The sequence below is a fragment of the Phaenicophaeus curvirostris genome, chromosome 14, assembly GCF_032191515.1.
Source record: "Phaenicophaeus curvirostris isolate KB17595 chromosome 14, BPBGC_Pcur_1.0, whole genome shotgun sequence".
In the NCBI taxonomy this organism is placed as follows: Eukaryota; Metazoa; Chordata; class Aves; order Cuculiformes; family Cuculidae; genus Phaenicophaeus; species Phaenicophaeus curvirostris.
This window is the reverse complement of record NC_091405.1, coordinates 5,671,191-5,690,169: the sequence shown is the minus strand read 5'-3', so window position 1 is coordinate 5,690,169 and position 18,979 is coordinate 5,671,191. Positions and strand designations below refer to the sequence as shown.

Genomic DNA, 18,979 nt, shown 5'->3' with positions numbered 1-18,979 from the left:
AAGTGACTCCCATTCCATCTTGCAGCATTTCGGGAACAAAATAATTGACCATGTCTCTGCAGAATGGTCAGTTCTTGCTAAAATCAGAGATGCGTGTTTCGGAGGTGCTTTCAGCTCCCTTCTAGACTGAGGATTGGCTCCCCAGCTGCTTTGTAGAGGCCTCCGAGAGGAAATGTTCAAGTGTGCTTGAAGCACCTGTAGGTGTTGCTGGCATGGGATTGCCCTGTGGTTATGGGGTGCATCTGCCCATCGGACATACCTGGATGGGATTTGGACCAGACCCTCTCACAGTTAAATGTTGAGGTCTGGGGAGCGATATGGCTGTGTGGTTTGCTGTAGAGAGAAATGTGAGCTGAGATCTAACTCTGTATTCCCTACCTGGCACTCTTGCATGAAAATCGATGTGCCGTGAGTCACAGCTGCAGAGTCTCCCTGCAGTAGTAAGCAGAAGCCCAGGAAAATGTGCTGTCACCCCATCAGCATCGTTTAAGTGAGAATAATCCTGAATTTTGTTACTGCTCCTCTGTTTGTTAAGTGAACTCCTCTGAGCTAGTGCCAACTATTGGTGCGAATTTGGATGCTGCAGAGAAAAAGCTGTGTCAGATGTGGACTGGCATATAGGAATGGAATTCTTATGGACTAACTCAAACTGAATCCATGACAGACAGCAAAAAGGACAGTAGTACAGAGTTCATGGACTGAAATGGGATGTTTTTATAACTGGTTGTGACGCATGCATGAAGCTGCAGAAAACTTGTAATGCAAGCACAAGAGAATGAGTGCAGCTGTGGCTCTTCAGAGCCACTAAAATGTCTCTATTACTTGCTGAAAGGAGCTAACTGGAGCTGTTAGAACAGTCATAAGCACCTCTGAAGTCTTGTCTGTATACAAAATAATGTTTATCTGTTGAGAACTCTGGGCAGCCTGATGTTTTGTGTGGGATCGTGCAGAGCTCAGTCGATCTCTTTTCATATTAAAATCTATAGATCTCTTCTTTTTCTGAGATGCTTCTCAGTGTGCCCTAGGGATTTAGTCCTCTTAATTTCAACTGGGCTGCTATGTTTTCTAAACCAAAATTGTGTTGTTTGAATTTAGATCAATGCATCTTATTAAGACTTCATTCTGGTAAATCAAACCCTTTATTTCAAAAGCTGCAGCAGGGAGGCGTTAAGCAACACTGCTGGGCTTCAGCAAAAATGTACTTGTCACTATTATTGACACAGACTTAAAGGCACGCTCTAATACAACTGTAAGCCAGTGAAAAGAAAGAGCTAAAAGAGTATTAAGAGGTAGGAATGAGTTTTGAGTAGGACTAAGGGAATCTGTTTTGCTTCCAAATGGGAGTTTTGTCCTGCTCCAAATCACATGGTTAAGCCTCCAGCTGGGACATGGTGGTTTATCATGAGAATGACAGCCCCTAGGGAGGAAGGCAGCAGCTCTCAAGAAGCTTGGAAAGCAACAATGCTCTTTGAAATGGAATTTTTAAAACATCCTGTCTACAGGGTATTTATGAATTAAATGCTTAGCCTGTGAACTGCTAGAGTCTCCGTTTAAAGTAGTCGAGGAATTCTTGCAGGCTTTTGATTTTGACAAATTCATGCATGTCTGTAGGAGAAGCTGCTCTTTAGTGTAGAAAATAACTGGTGTGTAATGGCGTACGTCATGCCTGAACTTTTACCATGTACTGTTAATGCTAGAGAAATGTTCTTGTTTAGCCAAGGGTTTAGGAAGTTAATGTTAGAGATTCCTTTCTGTTTGTAGGTTCAGTTCTTGTTTTCTTATTTCCTCAAGTGGACCTGCTCCTGTTTGGGGTTTGGGAGCATGTTAGAGGTTATAGGCTGTGACCACTTAATATGGAGTTTATGCCACAGACCGCTGTTGGAATTGCTTTAATTATACAAAGCCTTTTAGTTTGATCAGAGCTGTGGTCTGCGTACCAGATGTTGGAGAAAAGACTGGTGGGTTTTTTCACTCGCATATTTTCAGCTGTATGTAAGAACTTTGTTATAAATGTGACACAGCAGGTTTGGCAACACCTCCCTCTAAACAGGGTGGATAAGGATCAGTTCCTGAAGCGTTTGTTTCAGTTAACCCTGTTCAATTTCTTTAAGCTGCTGTGTGGTATTTGATGACATCCTGTACTCATCCCAGTTAGAATTCTCTATTTTCTTTCTCTTAGAGTCATTTGCTACTTCTCCAGGTCTCCCACATTTGGAAATTATGGAGAAGCTCTGCTGAAGGGCACAAACTGTAACAACTGTCTTACATTCTCACCTCAGCCAGTTGTCTTGTGCTGTGGTGCATAAGTCTGAGCTTTGGGTCACATTGGGTTAAAACAGGGAATTTTTTCTTTTAAGAAATAGCACTTGCGTGACAACCGCAGTAGAGTTTTTTCTCTGAGGCAATCTTGTTTCTCCACCAAGGCTCCTGGCTCCATGTCCCAACAGACTTCATTGTTTCTGTTGCTTTTGTTATTCTGCTTTAATGAGAATTTGCTCTCCCCCTCTTTAATGCCTATCACTTTCTGCAGAATGAAAATGGACAGCAGTAAAACAGTCCCTTTATCTAGTCCTACTACCCTTGTTTCCCACAAAGTTTCCCAATGTCAAAATGAGCTCTTAAGACTATTTGATTAGCATGGCTTTTCCACATCCAGGCTACTGGACTCTTGCAAGCTGTTCTCTTTGGGAGAAGCCAGTACTGGAGGTAATGGTTGCAATACTGTCACTTATTCCAGTAGAAGTAAAGGTCAGTGTCTGCTCTTTTTCTCATCCCAGGAGGCTGTATGGGTGGCCGGATGAATGTAAGCTAGTTGAGCTGCTGGCCGAGGGTAGAGCAGGCTAACCCTGATCTCCTCTGTGTCAATGCACTGGAATTGTTCTCTGTACCCATTATTACACGGTTACAAGATAAAGATGTGATCCTGTAGCCTCCTGTTTGCGATGTCCATGGTCTGGTTTCTGCAGATGGGTTCCACGCGTGCAGATTATTGAAAGAGAGCATTTCATTTGACTTTGGGTGTTAAAACTGGATTCATCCACTCTTGTTGAGGGGTGGCAAGTGTCTTAAAGGGCTTAGACCTTGTGTAGTCTTTGAAAAAAAGTAGGCAGGAGTCTTGCTTGACCAAATCCAGATTATCACAAATTGCCTCTGTATCTGGATCACGATTTGATCCCTGGCTCGGTCTTGCACTGTTTGGAGTCCAGCAGTGGCTGGCTTTTGGACAGTGTGTCCTAGAACGAACTTGCACAATACTGCCAGCAGATGTAATTATCACAGGAATTCTGCTGAAAAGTGACTGCTAGATATCTGTCAGACTACTAATTTTGTTGGGAAGATTTGCATTTATTTAATCAGCACCCTTTTTTTCCCTGTCTCCCTTGACCAGATGAATTTGATGCCTACATTATTGTGTCCTTCGTGAATGCCACTCTTGTGCTGTCTATCGGAGAGACTGTAGAAGAAGTGACTGACTCTGGATTTCTGGGTACTACACCCACCTTGTCCTGCTCTCTCCTTGGTGATGATGCATTGGTGCAGGTAATCTAACACGTCTACAACTCTCTGCTTGCTGCAAGGCTGTGGTTTCTACGGTAGCACAACGTATGTCATGTCTAAAGTTGCAGATTGGCAGAGTGGCACCAATTCAGCCTTTCCCTTTTCATATCCTGCGAAGTGGAGCTGGACCAGCTGAAGATGGTCCTTATGTCCTTCAGTGATTGCTCAGTAGTTCCTTGCTCTGATTCAAAGATGCAATGCGTCCAGCTGGCAAGTGGCTTTTTAGTAGTCTGGCCTGTTGCATAGCTAACGATCATCGCTGCCCGGAGTGGTGCTTGCCTTCTGCTTTTTCTGTGTCAGAATCACCAGTGAAACAGGAGTTGGGAAGGGATGGTAAATACAGAATTGATCTGGCTTTTTCCTTCAGGTTTATCCAGATGGGATCCGGCACATTCGAGCAGATAAGAGAGTAAATGAATGGAAAACACCAGGGAAGAAAACCATTGTGAAGTGTGCTGTGAACCAGCGACAAGTAGTGATAGCACTGACTGGAGGAGAACTGGTTTACTTTGAGATGGACCCGGTATGTGTGTTGATGTTGTAAATCAGTTTGGAAGAGTTAGGCAGACTATGAGGGATGTCGGAGATTGATCCATGATCAGACCTGTGGGAAAGGAATCTGTAGTGAAGTGACCTAGAGTAGATTGATCAAAGCCCTTGCATGTCTAGACTCTGTCTGTCTGAGATGATTTAATGGCTACGATCTCTGAAGTTCATAACTATGACTGGAAATCATGTACTTACCCTATTGGTATTCTGGTTCTTCCAGCTGTAGCTGAAATAAAACTGTAAAGAAATGATTTTCAAAAAATACAAAAGAATCCAAAGCACTATCTTTAAAAGACAAAAAAACAAAACAGGTCAAGGGAGAGTGTGGAAAGACATTTTGGTGCTTGTTGCTGCGTTAGCTAATTAACAAGTCTTGTCTTTTTCTGTCTCAGTCAGGACAGCTGAATGAATACACTGAGAGAAAGGAGATGTCAGCCGATGTGGTTTGCATGAGCCTGGCGAATGTTCCCCCTGGGGAGCAGCGTTCCCGGTTCCTTGCTGTAGGGCTGGTGGACAATACAGTCAGAATCATTTCCCTTGACCCTTCGGTGAGTAGCTGTTCCGTTACTGACTCTTCCATTGGCTCGAAATGTTCAGAAGGGTGTTTCAGACGGACTGCGTCCATCCAAGCTGTCTTTCCGTATTCAGGTGGATGACCAGGAACGAAGAGCTTTCTCAGCTTCTCTCTGCTGCAGGGGGAGAAAGCATGGCCTTTGATCTTAAACTGAAACAGATTGCCTTTTTATATAGTCTCACCCTCCTTCCTGGAAATGAGCTGATGAGAAAATGAAAGCATTCTCTTTGTTTTATTTTCGGGTTTGGTGGCTTTTTCGCCCATCTCACTGTTTATACCTGTAGTAAATGCATTCTGCAAGCAGGTCAGCGGCAATCCAGCATTGTTACTCCTCTGCCTGCAACAGATGAGTGTTCAGGGAATGACTGAAGTAACAGACTTTGTTCAGGTTTCTTCCTGCTAAATAGCTGTAAACTGTGCTAGAATGGTTTGAAAGGATCCAGTTTATCTTCTCCAAACCTCAGAGCTGCAACCACTTCTGCTTGCCAAAATCCACAGAGCCAGAGCCTATTGTGACTTTTTTTCTGTGCTGAATACTTCTTTATGGAGATGTAAAAGGGCATCCTTAAGCTCCTTAGATGGAGCTTGAATCCCCTCTTGCTGTGCCAAGTCTTGCCAACTGAGCGATACCTCTTTCTTGTCTCCCCCAGGATTGCCTGCAGCCACTGAGCATGCAAGCCCTTCCTGCGCAGCCCGAGTCTCTGTGTATCGTGGAGATGGGTGGAACAGAGAAGCAGGATGAGCTAGGGGAGAGGGGCTCCATTGGCTTTCTGTACCTGAACATTGGACTGCAGGTAAGAGGTGCCAGCCTGGCTCTGAGAGGTGTTTCTTAATGAGAATTCATTTGAAAGTTGGATTGCTGCAATAGCCTTGTCATCAAGCAACACAACACAAAGCCTGGCTGTTCCCTCTTTGCTACAACATGTTTAACAATGGGGACTGGGGAATTCGCTCTGTGACTCAGTAGAGGTGCAAATTTCCCCATACGTTTCTGGACTTGAGATGAATCAAAAGACAGCATATTGTCCCAAACTTAGCGTAGGACAAATTGTGCTTTTTCCCTTCCAGAAAGAGCACATTCTAAAACTTTCTGGGTGAAGTGTTGTTGGACAGTTCTTTAAAAACTGCCTGTAGGGCAGAGTATGAAAGAAGTTGCTGCCCACAGCCACAGGCTCTAATAACTCTGCTGTTGCACAGCTTTTTGTTGTATCCAGTACTGACTCTGTGATCTTTGACCAAAAAATGTTGGTTTGACAATTCAACATGTGGTGAAAATAATCAGAATGGTCTAGGTTCTTTCATCTGGCTTGAGTTTGAGGTCAGAATGCAAGCTTTTCTTAAGTAGCATGAGTTTTTGGGTAAAGGCTTTGTACCAAGAGCATTTAGGATCTGGAATCATCCCTCCAGGTTTTCATGGCCTGTGTGATGCACCAAATTTCTCAATCTGTTTATTTTGGCTTCATTTAAGGGAGGTGGATTGGTTTGGTTGGTTTGCGGTAATTCCTTTCTGCAATGCTTTTTAATATTAAGAGCCAATTTATATACAGCGTAGTTGTAGAAGAGACTAAAAGCTAGGAAAACAAACACCTAAGTCTTCAGAAATTACCTCTCTGCTTTGAATAATGCCTGTAGCTATTTATTTCTTGTCTGTCATCTTGACCTAACCTTTTGGTTTGCTCATGTCAAGAATGGTGTACTGCTGCGAACTGTCTTGGATCCTGTTACTGGGGATCTTTCCGATACCAGGACCAGATACCTTGGCTCGCGGCCTGTGAAACTCTTCCGAGTCCGGATGCAAGGCCAAGAGGCGGTAAGTGAGACAAGCTCTCAGAAGGATGCAGATCCAGTCCCCAGATGCAGCATCTTGGTTTTCCTCATTGGTGGACAGGGTGGGGAAACATTGTTGCAGGACAGCAGGACCCTCTGGGTAAGGGTGGGAAGCAGAATGACTTAATTATGGAGCTGCCTAGCTCACAGCTTGCTCTTTCACAAACAGCCTTATTCTTGTTGGTGTTCATCTTAGTTTCTAGGAAGTAATGGGTAGTACTGCTGTGACTTCTTTGAACTAGGACTCATCTGGCCCATAGGCTGTGTTTGCAGTGTGTCTGCAAAGCTCTGAGTAGCTTCTTAGGGTTAGAGGCGCTGAAAAACCTCGTCTTGCCTCTCAGTGCACAGGGACAGAAGCAGCCCTGTGTGGAAATCTTGCCCTTTGACTCCTTGATGCAGTGGATGTTGTCTCCTGTATGTGTTGAGAATGGCTCAGCCAGGGGCTGGACAGCTGCTCTGCATGGTTCAAGGAAAATATTTGCAGGATTTGGCATAGAGGGAAGAATGTGTTTCATCGGAAGTGCCATTTCCAGCCCTTCTGATGGGGCACTGGGGAGATCAGCCACCCCCTGCTTGACTCATTTTTGGATGACACCTTCAGAGTTGGGAAATATTGCTGGTCAGCGTAGGGGTCTGGATCTGGGGAGCTGAGCTCTCATTTAGTGTTATGGTACACTGGGTGAATCTCTTCAGCGTGCTCCTGCCACTCTGCCAGCTGCACCTGGGACGTGAGGAGATTCATGGCTCTAGCAGAGAATGTTTGTGGAATAGCCGAGTGCTTTTCTGCTTTGAGGCCAGTCTTCATTGCTTGTTTCGAATATGGGGAGAAAAAACATACTCCTTGTGGCCCATCAGTGATGGGCTTGGAGCAGGCTGCGAGTGTTCCAGTGTGATTCCAGCTTTTGTCACTTACACAGGAAATTGGGTTGCAGTGAAACGGGTTTAGCCAAATGTATGAAGCTGAAGAGTTTAGAAGTCTGCTTCCTTTGTTTCCCTGAACTTCATTGAAAATAGGCTACTGGTCATTTTAAGTAAATGTGCAGCATTTGTATTGTAACAAAGCAATATTTATTTTAAAAGACTGTTCCCATTAGAACAGGCTATTGTTTTTAAAAAAGGGGACATATGAGGGCATTTGTTGATCTTGGCTTTTGCAGATAATTTTTATTTGACCTTAGTTTGAGGATTCCTTGTCTTGATAATGCTTTAAAGTTCCTCTTTGTGCCTTACAGTTTCCAGATAAAACCATCTTGAAAGCAAGGAGTAACTCTGAAGGTGTGCTCTGGACTGGATGGGGAATTCTGTTGTTCTGGTCACTAAGAGCCCAGCGCTCTGTATCCATTCATGTTGCAAGGAGTGAGTTTACCCCCATCATCTAATAATTTTGTTGCTTGTCTTTTCCAGGTGCTGGCCATGTCAAGCCGTTCCTGGCTTAGTTATTCCTATCAGTCACGCTTCCACCTGACTCCCCTGTCTTATGAGACACTAGAATTTGCGTCTGGTTTTGCTTCTGAGCAGTGCCCAGAGGGCATTGTAGCCATCTCCACAAACACGTTGAGGTAAGTGTTGGTGGGAGAAGGTGAGTACTTCTGGGCCAGGATGCTGGGCTGAGGGAGGGGTGGTGAATCCTTACTAGACATTCAAAAAGAAAAAGGTGAAGTGACTTAGCTTAACAATCAAGGGAGGGGAGTGTGCGTTATTTGATCACAGATAATGGATTTGATAGAAACATTTGGATGAATTTCAGAAAACAGATGGAATACAAATATAATTATGCTGTCAAAGAAACAGGGTGCGGGTCTCTGATTTAAATAGCAGATGTAATTAAAGCTATTTTTGAATTTGTTGAGAGGAGGGAAGCTTTTAATAATTCTGAGCCTGTTTTGTATTAGGACCTTGTGGCTTGTGATCAGAATTTGCTACTTTGCAGAAAACAAGTCATGTGAGATATAAGAAATTGGAGACATGACAGGGGTGTATCTAAACAACACATTATTATTATTATTATTTACTAAATAGGGGAATATGAATTCAGGAGCTCTGCTTTATGCAGTTGAACAGGCACTTTTTTCATATCTGTCCTCATTGAAATATTACAGCATTCACTGCTTTTAAAGGAGTCATTCTTTCTGGAGAGACTTGTGGTTTTTAGTCACCAGATGCCAAAAGAACTGGCATTTCAGCTGGCAAGTCACAGGAAGAAAGACTTGGCATTGCATTTTTTGTTACTCTTTTAACTAAAGTGCCTCTGAGGAGCATGTGATTGTGTGTCAAAGGCTGTGTCACGTTTAGATTCAGATGATGTGTTCCCCGAATGTGCACTTACCCTCTTTGCGTGCTCTTTATTCCTCTCAGGATAGATTTGCTTTGGCATGCCAGCAGCCTGTCCAAAAGGGACAGGCACTCAGAATGCTCCCGGGACAGTGAGAGCCCTCAAGTCAAGGATCCCGTACTGCAGAGCATGCCTGCCTCACAGTATAAGCTCCTGTTTAGGGTGCTGTAGTTTTGCTCTCGTCTCTCGAGCAGTTTGCTAGTTGCCATCTGGTCCAGGAAAGGTGCTTCTTGTCTTCAGTGCTGGCCGGTTCCACAATGTAGAGCTCAACTGTAGTTTTGTTCTCTTGGATGGGTTCTTTTGGACCTTATTGAACGCGTGTCACATCTTTGTCCCCCAGGATTTTGGCATTGGAGAAGCTGGGGGCAGTCTTCAACCAGGTTGCCTTCCCGTTGCAGTACACACCCCGAAAATTTGTCATTCACCCAGAGAGCAACAACCTGATCATCATTGAGACAGACCACAATGCTTACACCGAGGCCACCAAGGCGCAGCGGAAGCAGCAAATGGCTGAGGTAATTGGGGTGGGGGACAGGTACATGTGTCTGTTCCCTGCAGCTGGAAATCCACCCTGCTCACTAGTTCCCAGCTACAGCTACCTGCAAATTTTTGTGCCCTTTGTGAATGTGGGGGCTGAAGGGAGCAAAGATCTGCCTCAAAACGCAAATTTCAGCAGAATATGCTGCTTCCAAATGTGCCTTTCTTTGCATGTTATCGCAGTGGGCTTTAAGAACCACGTATTGGAGGATAATACTGCTTGTGTAACACCACTCTCTGTGTTTTCTGTGACTGCTTGAGGATGCTTAGATTTCACTGGGTTATTTTCTTCTCAATATTGTTTCCAGAGTAGCTGGTTTGGAGGGAGAGCTCCCCAGGCAACTGCCTCTTGGGCAGGGCTAACACTGCTGTGCTCAGCGCTGCAGAGGCTCCCTTGGGAATAAGCTCAGGGTGGGTGGAAGCTTTGGGATTTGGTGGCTTTTATGTCTTCAAAGCAGTGCCTTGCCCTGGAATAGCTGGGTTTAGGGGAAACGGGGAGGCTGTATTCTATCTAGAGCATCAGCATGTCTGGAAAGGAAATCCACCAAGCTGTTCTTTTCTCCTGTCCTTTAAATGTGCCATAGGAAATGGTGGAGGCTGCAGGTGAAGATGAGAGGGAGTTGGCTGCAGAGATGGCTGCAGCCTTCCTGAATGAGAATCTTCCCGAGTCCATCTTTGGTGCTCCAAAGGCTGGGAATGGACAGTGGGCTTCTGTTATCAGGGTGATGAATCCCATCCAGGGAAATACATTAGATCTGGTCCAGCTAGAGCAGAATGAAGCTGCCTTCAGGTAAGGAGGATTTCCAGATGCAGTAAGAATCTTGGCTTGTGATGAGGCTCATGTGGGTTTTTTCCCCTCTCTTGTTTAGCTGTTACTGAGTTGAAATTCAGATGCAGCATGTTATCAGGAGATTGGCTTGATATTCTAGAAGTGATTGCCACGTGCTTAAAGCTTTTGTCTTGCCTTTCCTTCCGTTCCCTTCCCACTCTGATGTGTTTGTGTGACACTAAGAGCTGGTGCTCCAGATGTGTTTGCTGAGCCCCAGTGCTTAAAGAACACAGGGATGGAAATGACAGATAAGAAAGTTGGGAACAAGAGAATGTACTGCTATCTCGCTTCCCCTTCTCATCCAGATGAACTGAGTATAGATTAAGCGGAAAGGAAGTGTTAGAGGGACTGTAGGGGAAAACCAACATGATAACCACAAAGAATAGTGAGTGCCTCAGCAGGTGAAGCGGAGTTAGGTCATGATAGGCCAAAAGGCTGACTCTGTCCTGTTTTGTCCAGGATTCCCAACCTGACTGAGCTAGGCACTGGGTGGGAAATAACATTGGAAGGTGAGGAAAGTTATATGTACGTGTCCAGATTGCAACAGCCTTTGAAAAACAGCCTCTAGAGGAGCTTTGAACATTGCTTGGCAGTGTCCAGCCTATGAAAGTACAAAAGTAATGCTTCGGGCACTGTGAAAACATTAAAATAATGCTTTGGGCAGATGTGACAGCTGGAGCATATCTTTTTATATGGGGAGTGTGAAAGAATTAAGAAATCTGTGTTAAAACATTTCTGCAGGGAGGAAGAATGACCTCTGCAAGTGACATGTTGTTGTTGGAAGGTTGGGCTCCTGCATCTCTGACTGGCTAGGTGCAAGTTATGCTGTCAGGGGGTCCAGTCTGTGTGTGCAGCTTTCGTTTGTGTCATGTCACTGATCTCCTGGCCCATCTTGTCATCCCCAGTGTGGCCGTGTGCCGCTTCTCCAATACTGGTGATGAGTGGTATGTGCTGGTGGGAGTTGCCAAGGACCTGATTCTGAACCCACGCTCGGTTGCTGGGGGATTTGTCTACACGTACAAGCTGGTGAATAATGGTGAGAAGCTGGAGTTTCTGCACAAGGTGAGAGGGATGATGGAATAGCTGTTACTTCACCCTGAACGCTATAGCGATATTGCACTGTTCAGTGAATCCTGGGTGAGATTGTCATGCTGATGTTGCACACTGGGAGCGGCCTTGGAGAAAATAAGCTGCCTCCTCCAAAATCATTTGGGACAGTTTTTGCAGAGTTGAGAATTGAACACGGATTTCCCAAGAGTTCTGTGTCCCAGTCCTTTGCTTTAGCTGTAGTCTTATCCATCTCATTGGTAGATAAGAAAGGAGCAGGGGGCTTTCTGGTCTCATAAGAGGAGAGAAAAACTGCTCTGTTTTCTTTTGGGAATAGTGAGCACTTGTTTACGAAGTGAACTTGTACTTGGGTCAGTTGAGCGGTGGTGCTGAGGCTCTTGGTCCTCGGCTGGCCACATGGAGCTGGCATGAGCTGTCATCTTTTCTCTGATGCTGTTTTGGTTGTGTGTAGAAATGAGTAATCGCTTAGTGGCCATCTTGCTTGGCAAGGCTCTGGGGCTTTAGCCAGGGTTTCAGCAGGACTCTTATTAAAAAAGAATAAATCTGTTCTCCTTTCCGTGGGCTGCCAGCATGGCTGGGACTTGACCAGATGAGCACGTGGAAAGGAATGTTGCGGCTTATTCACTTCCTACAGTCCCAATGGAATGAGTGGGTTCTGTCCTGGACCAGGGCCTCTTCTGATGCCACTGAACACACACTTGGAAGCTGACAGAGCTGATGATATGAAATAACTTCTTCTAGCCAGTGCAGCCAAGCTAGGACTGCTGTAACTGGAAGCTCTCTAAATGCTCCCATTTTCTACTGTGGCTGACCCTTCTGGATTGATGAGCGATGGGAGATTTTTCAGCCCTGTCTGAGTTACTGGAATTGTGGGCACACTGGAATTGTTCATATTTAACACTTTCTTCAGCAACAGCTTCAGAGCATCTGTGGCAGATGGCTGAATTAGATTCATGCCTTTGTTTTAAGAACAAACAATCTGGATGGATTGACGCAAAGTCTTTCTGTTGCATATAAATCAAAACTAAGAGCTGAGGCAGTAAGATCTTTGCTGCTGCCGTCTGCCCAGTGTGGGGTTCTTAAGGCAGTCCTAGGCTCCAGTTAAGGTGTGCTGCCAGCAGTGTGGTGTTTGCATAGCACCCAAAGTTCTCTTAGCCCTGTGAGTGGCAGGTGTTGCTGTGAAAAGGCCTTCAGAGGGCTGACCTTTTGCCTTGTCTGTAGGAAAAGATTGTGATTAGCCTTTTACATTGAAAGCTTTGGCACAGGCCAGTGACCTTCAGCTGAATCCATTCTGAAGCTTGGTGTGTCTAAGGTTAGCTCTGTTAATGGGGGGCTCACAGTCTTTCTCTTCCCTCTCTAGACCCCAGTGGAGGAGGTTCCTGCAGCCATTGCTCCGTTCCAAGGTAGAGTCTTAATTGGAGTTGGAAAGCTCCTACGTGTATATGACCTGGGCAAGAAGAAACTGCTTCGGAAGTGTGAGAATAAGGTACTGCCTTTTGTTCTTGACCAGAGCTGTTAATTTGAAGCGAGTGATGCTTTGCATTTGCAGCAGGAGTGAAACAAGCTGCTGCTTTTGTTGTTGTGTGTCTGTGCCTTGCTGGTGGGCACTCGGTGCCTGCATCCAGAGCAGAGTTGGCAGCTCTGACTGGACTGGGCTGTTGTGCTCCACTGCTGCACCGTGAGCACACGCTCTGCTTTCCCTTCGCCATTTAGAGAGCAGTGTTCCTTTTTGTGTGAGCTGGATGCAGGCTGTTAATGGACTCATGCAGCAGTTTCACAGGCCTATATAGACCATGCCTGTGGCCACCTGCTGCAGTTGTGAGAGGTACAAACATAATTGCTGGACTTGTTTTCTTAGTTCAGGTGATCAGCAGGCAGGGGACAGAAGCTGGAGGGTGCATACAAGCACCTCTTCAGATCCCCAAAATCTTAAGGGGATTTTCTCCTTGAAGTAGATGGTCCTTTTGCTGAAGATCTCTGGTACTTTAGGAAAAGAAAGAGCAGAGTATGGTTTTCTAACTCTTAACTGCTTGCTCCTCCCTCTCTCATGCAAGCTGCAGAACCTGTGCCTGTTGCTCATTACTACACAAAGGAGCTCCAGCAGGCTCACAGGCAGAATAGGAGCTTGTAGGTGAACAGGTTTTTGTGTTTTGGAGGTTTTTTCCCAAAATGTGACTCATGTACAAAATCAAAGCTTTCATCCTCTGGTCTTTCACAACCACAGTAGTGAGGGAACACTGAAGCAGTGTGTGCGTGCAGGACTGTCACTGGCATCTCAGTACATAGGCTCACCTCAAGTGCCTATTCTCTGGCTATTGCTTGTATTCCGCAGGCTGGGAATGCTGCGGGGTGGATGATAGGTTGCAAGGACCTGTACTGACAGTGTATTTAGATTGGGGCTGTAGCATGCCAGAAGTGAGAAGTAGTTTTGGAGGGAATGATGGGGAATGAAAAGGGGGCCATGGTTCACAGGGGGAGTAGGTTATAGAGACACTGAGGTTTGCTTCCCTGTTTAAAGCACTCAGGCTTTGTTCTTTCTCTCAAAAGCACATTGCCAACTACATCTGTGGGATCCAAACCATCGGGCACAGAGTGATTGTTTCAGATGTTCAGGAGAGTTTCATCTGGGTGCGCTACAAAAGGAATGAGAACCAGCTCATCATCTTTGCTGATGACACTTATCCACGGTGGGTCACTACAGCAACTCTCCTGGATTATGACACTGTGGCTGGAGCAGACAAATTTGGCAACATCTGTGTGGTGAGTGCGATTCGGAGCAGTTGGGGCTTTTTGGACATTATGTATTTTTCTTTAAAATATCCGTGATTTGTCTTAAAAGAATGAGAATCTGTGCTTAGCTGGAGGCAACGCCCTGTACCATTCACTTGTTTTTACTGAGTGACTAGCTTTCATCATAACGGATGGCTGCAGTTTATCAGTTCAATTAAAGTAAAGAATTTTAAGGCATTGGCAGGTCAAAAAAACCCCATGTTTTTGTAGCATTCAATAACTTGTGCTGAAATTACCCCATAACTTGCCGTGATTAAACCTTGAAATGAAACTTGTGACTATGAAAGGGCCCTTGAGAGCTTGTGTCAGAGTTTATCGCTATTACTTTCCCTGGCTAAACCTCATTGCTGGCATTTAGCTTTCTCTGTCACTTCCTCTCAGAAGTTGGCTTTGTCAGCGCTGACACTTCCCCACTTGGCCAGGTTTCAGCAGGGGAGGAGGAAAGAATAGATGGTCTTTCTGCCATGGCTTTGATCTCTTCCTGAAGCGTGCTTGGGTGCTTTGGAGTGCAGGGTTCAGCGAGTGTCAGGCGCTGCGCCTGCAGGATTTGGCTGATGCGCGCAAATCAGTCCTCTTAGGCTTTCCTGCCCCACATCCATCAAACTATTTCCTTAGCAGGATCCACCTTCAAACTGTTTTGACCAGACCTGCAAGTGCCGTTGTCCTTAAATTCTAAAGACCTTTTTGGAGGGGCAAATGGATGATTTGCTCTGTTTAAAGTGGTTCTTGTAGAGTCCACAAAAGCAGCCTTTCAAAGACCACAAGGATTCTGCAGAGATAACCTGCTGCTTCTCTGCAGCTTGTGACTCTCTCTTCCTTTTTCTATACAGGTGAGACTGCCTCCCAACACCAATGATGAGGTAGATGAGGATCCTACAGGCAACAAAGCTCTCTGGGATAGAGGGCTGCTTAATGGAGCATCGCAGAAGGTAATGCTTCTTGGGAAGTGCGTGGATATTGTGGGGAAAGAGCGCGCTGCTTTTCTGTGCGGTCCTCTGCAGTGTTGTCCAGGAGATGTGTAGGAACAGAACTGCCAGTACATCTACCGTACATCTATCGTTTTTCACTGTCATGGAGAGCCAAATTCAGTTTCTGAAATCACAGCCGATGCCTATTCTGTGATGTTTGAAGCAGCATGCTCATTTTCTTTTCCTGCTTTCCCTCATTACTTGCATCCATTTGACCAGCTGAAAAGGGTAATTCATGGGCATGCTGAGTTTTGCCATCTGGTCACAGGTGGAAGGCACTTCCTCTTTATAAAGGCATTTCAGAACTAGCAGGTGGTCGAATCTATTCTGCTTTCCTCTCTCAGGCCCTTTGATGCTTTTATGCAAGCTAGAGAAAAAGCATTCTTCTGTGGTTGACTTTCAGGCTGAAGTGATTATGAATTACCACGTGGGAGAGACAGTGCTTTCCTTGCAGAAGACCACGCTGATCCCAGGCGGCTCTGAATCTCTTGTCTATACCACCTTATCGGGAGGGATAGGAATCTTGGTCCCTTTTACTTCCCATGAGGTAAGCAGGCCCTGTCGTTATGCTGCAGACTTACTGCTTTGTGTGCTCATCCACAGCCATTTCATTAGTGCTGCGCCTCTTGAGGGTAACTGCTGGGCTGCAGGAAGGCCTGTGGCTGTGGGACAGGGTTTGATGCAAAGGAGAAGGAGCTTGTTAACTCGTTCTGCCTTGGCTCTGTGAAGAGTTGAGAGCTTCTCTTGTTGGATTGCTGTTCTAAATCTGTTGGTGCTCCAGAGAAGTAGCTCTTGGGTGACATGTCTGTGGGGAGGGGTCTTTGGCAGGACCTGGTAATGGCAGCGCCTGGCTTGATGGGCGTCCTCTTGACTCACCAGTGGCAGTGGCACATAGCAAACTATTCTCTTACCAATTCGTCATCTCTCTAGGATCACGACTTCTTCCAGCATGTGGAAATGCACTTAAGGTCTGAGCACCCTCCTCTCTGTGGACGAGACCATCTCAGTTTCCGCTCCTACTACTTCCCAGTGAAGGTAGGTCTGAATATTGTAGTTCAGCTGGTAATGGGGGTGCAGACACTTGCTCTGGAATACAACTACTTTGAGGTGTAGCAGAAGCCAGTGAAGGTTGCTGTTCAGTGGGGAAGGCTGGGGCAATGTGAATCGTAGCCGCTGTAGTGACTGTGGCAGAGCCTGAAGCTGGCTCTTGAATAGCACTCTGTAAGTAGAGCAGTAATTGGTACTTAATACCCTGTCTGTTTTGGTTTCCTAGCCCTTGTAATGAACCTTCTGAGGGTTAGCCTTGAGATGTGAGCCCAGAGGCACTGTTGCTGTGCTTCTCTGCTTGCTACAGCATCTCCTTTTTCCATCAGAAGCAGCAGCATTGGGTAGCCCTGTGTGGCTGGGGAAAACTAGATGTTGCCTGTGGAGGATGTATTTTTTCCCACCACCATTGAAAAGGAAAATCTCCTAAGAAACAGCTGTTCTTGCCTATTTCTGCTTTTGAGGAACTTTTTGAAGCTGTCAGCTGCTAAGTACTGTGATCTGAAAGGTCCAGAGTGCTGGACTGGAGCAACTATGTGTAACTGCTGCCAGAGTAATGTGTGGTATCAGACAAAACTGTCCCAGCAGCTGAAGTGTCAACAGTGTTGTTCTTGCTCCTGATGAGCTTTGGGCTGATTTGCAGCCTGTTACAATCTCAAAGCTGTCTTGCATCTGACTGGAGAAGCCTTTCAGTCATCTTTCGCAGCCTCCCCCAGCCTTCCCAGCACAGTGCTTGAGCCAGAGTCGAATCCATCTTCCCTTGTGCAGTTCTTCAGCGGCACCCAGGCTTTTTGGGGTTTCCCCTTCATTAATCAAGCTGGCCAGTAATTAAGTTGATGCTAACTGCTGCTATTCAGCAGATGAGGTCACTGAGCATGGTCTTGTTTCCAAGGCGGGATTAAGAAGCTCCTGGGAACAAACTGTTTGTTACCGTTTTTCCCTGTTTAGGCAGGGTTCAGTGCCCCTGTGTTGTCAGTTCAGCGCTCTCTTCCTTGCCCCTCCAGAATGTGATCGATGGGGACCTGTGTGAGCAGTTCAACTCCATGGAGCCGAACAAACAGAAGAACGTGGCCGAAGAGCTGGACCGGACCCCACCCGAGGTGTCCAAGAAGCTGGAAGACATCCGCACACGTTATGCTTTCTGAGCGGCAGCTGGCAGGAGCAGAGCTGCTCGCTGGGCTCCTATGGATGCTCTTCCAAACACATTTGGGAGGAGGAATGTGCGTGCTTTCTCCCTTTTTACATGTTGGTTTGCTCCTTTTGGTTTATGTTTCAAAGTAATGTGATTCCAGTAAATGCAGTATCAGATGTTAGGTCTCCCAACACATCCCACTGCTTACGTGAAGGCTCCTGATGTTTTGGCTTCCAGCCAGAGATTTCCTCTTGGATAGCGCCCAAGGAAGGGTGCACAGTGGCTGTTGGCTCCATCTCCTTGTCCCACCCTTGAGGATGCGGGAGCCCAAGGGTGTCTTTTTGCTGACCCAGCAGAATACCCTGTAGGGCAGATCCAACTGAGCCTTTGTGAAATGCAGTGGGTTTTGCAATTTCCCAGTGTTTTGGTAAAGGAAGCGGCTGTGGCTGCCAGGCCAGGCGAGTGGCGAGCAGCTTTGGGCTTTCACTAGCCCTGGGAGCAGCCGGTGGGAAGCCAGGGTGTGTGGAGGGTGTTACTGTCACACTTGTCTTGAATGTTTTCTTCAGAATTGCAAGGGGATTTTCGGCTCCCCCTGACTGTTTTCTCTGTAAATAGAGTTTTGTACAATGTTGACTCTCTGGGGGTGGGGAAGAGCGAGGCCTGAGTCTGGGACTTGATTTGTTTCATAATACCGTTGGCAAGAGCAGTGTCTCCAGGCTGTGACTGTGAGCAGCCCATGAAGAATAAAAGCCTGTTTTTTCACTAGCCGGGCTCTGGGGCTCCTCTCCTTCACAGCAGCTGTTGCTGACCTGGCCAGAGCTGGTGGTCGGAGGAATGCGCACACCCTCAGCCCCACACCCTGCGCGGATGCTGGAGCTGAACCCGAGCGCAGCACTGTGTCCTCCAGCTGGAGCTGCTGCTCTCCAGCATCGCTCTGCCCCGGGACGCATGCAAAGCGGGGTACAGGGAGAAAGGGAAGAAAGGAAGGATCTTGCCCTTGCAGCTACTGTTTCTCCAGCCCTTCGAGGGCATGGCGGCTGCTCAGGCCTCTTTTCTGCTGCCCTGCAATGTGGCTGCAGCTCTGGGAGGAGCAGCTGGCTGCCGGGGTAGCTGAGGGAGTGTTCCCCCTTGCTGGCTGTGAGGGCTTGCGGCTGGAGCTTGCCCATGCAGCAGGTGTTTCTGTCTCAGCTTTGGTCCCTGCCTTGCTCCTGCCAGTGGGTCTGTGCAGAGCTGGAGGCTCCCTTGGTGTTTGTCATTCCATGAAGGAGCATGACCTCCTCCCCGCCCGGGGCTCAGAAAGGTGAGCGGCCCCCAGCCTGGTGACGCGCTCGAATGGACCAGACTGCGAAGTCTCTGGCCTGTGTGCTGCACAGGGTGAATCACAGAATCATAGAATAGCTTGGTTGGAAAAGACCTTTGAGATCATTGAGTCAAACCACACCTGTCCACTACAGAACCAGATCCCATAGCACCTCGTCTCCTATCTTAAATACCCCCAGGGATGGTGACAAATCACCTCCCTCTGGCAGCCTCTGCCAGTGCCTGAGAACCCTTTTGGTGAAGTCGTTTTCCCTGATGTCTAATCTCAACCTGCCCTGGTGCAACTTGAGGCAGTTTCCTCTTGTCTTATCATCTGTTGCCTGGGAGAAGAGACCACCCCTACCTCCCTACAACCTCTCGGGGAGCTGTAGATGGTGATAAGATCTCCCCTCAACCTCTTTTTCTTTAGGCTAAAGAACCCCCTGTCCCTCAGCCACGGTGGGTTGGGGCT

General features: G+C 46.7%; 1 protein-coding gene across 1 annotated transcript in view; it reads left to right on the top strand.

Annotated features, from left to right (window-relative positions):
• SF3B3 (splicing factor 3b subunit 3) overlaps nt 1-17,973 on the top strand; it is a 29,698-nt gene extending 11,725 nt beyond the window's left edge. Inside the window, exons 12-26 of the mRNA XM_069868769.1 lie at nt 3,389-3,540; nt 3,926-4,081; nt 4,500-4,655; nt 5,332-5,475; nt 6,369-6,491; nt 7,913-8,067; nt 9,181-9,355; nt 9,962-10,167; nt 11,112-11,268; nt 12,635-12,760; nt 13,822-14,034; nt 14,895-14,993; nt 15,436-15,579; nt 15,963-16,067; nt 17,081-17,973. Coding sequence (XP_069724870.1) covers nt 3,389-3,540; nt 3,926-4,081; nt 4,500-4,655; nt 5,332-5,475; nt 6,369-6,491; nt 7,913-8,067; nt 9,181-9,355; nt 9,962-10,167; nt 11,112-11,268; nt 12,635-12,760; nt 13,822-14,034; nt 14,895-14,993; nt 15,436-15,579; nt 15,963-16,067; nt 17,081-17,221 — 2,252 coding nt within the window. The 3' untranslated portion in view covers nt 17,222-17,973. The remainder of the gene's footprint in view (nt 1-3,388; nt 3,541-3,925; nt 4,082-4,499; nt 4,656-5,331; nt 5,476-6,368; nt 6,492-7,912; nt 8,068-9,180; nt 9,356-9,961; nt 10,168-11,111; nt 11,269-12,634; nt 12,761-13,821; nt 14,035-14,894; nt 14,994-15,435; nt 15,580-15,962; nt 16,068-17,080) is intronic.
• The last annotated feature ends 1,006 nt before the right edge of the window (nt 17,974-18,979 follow it).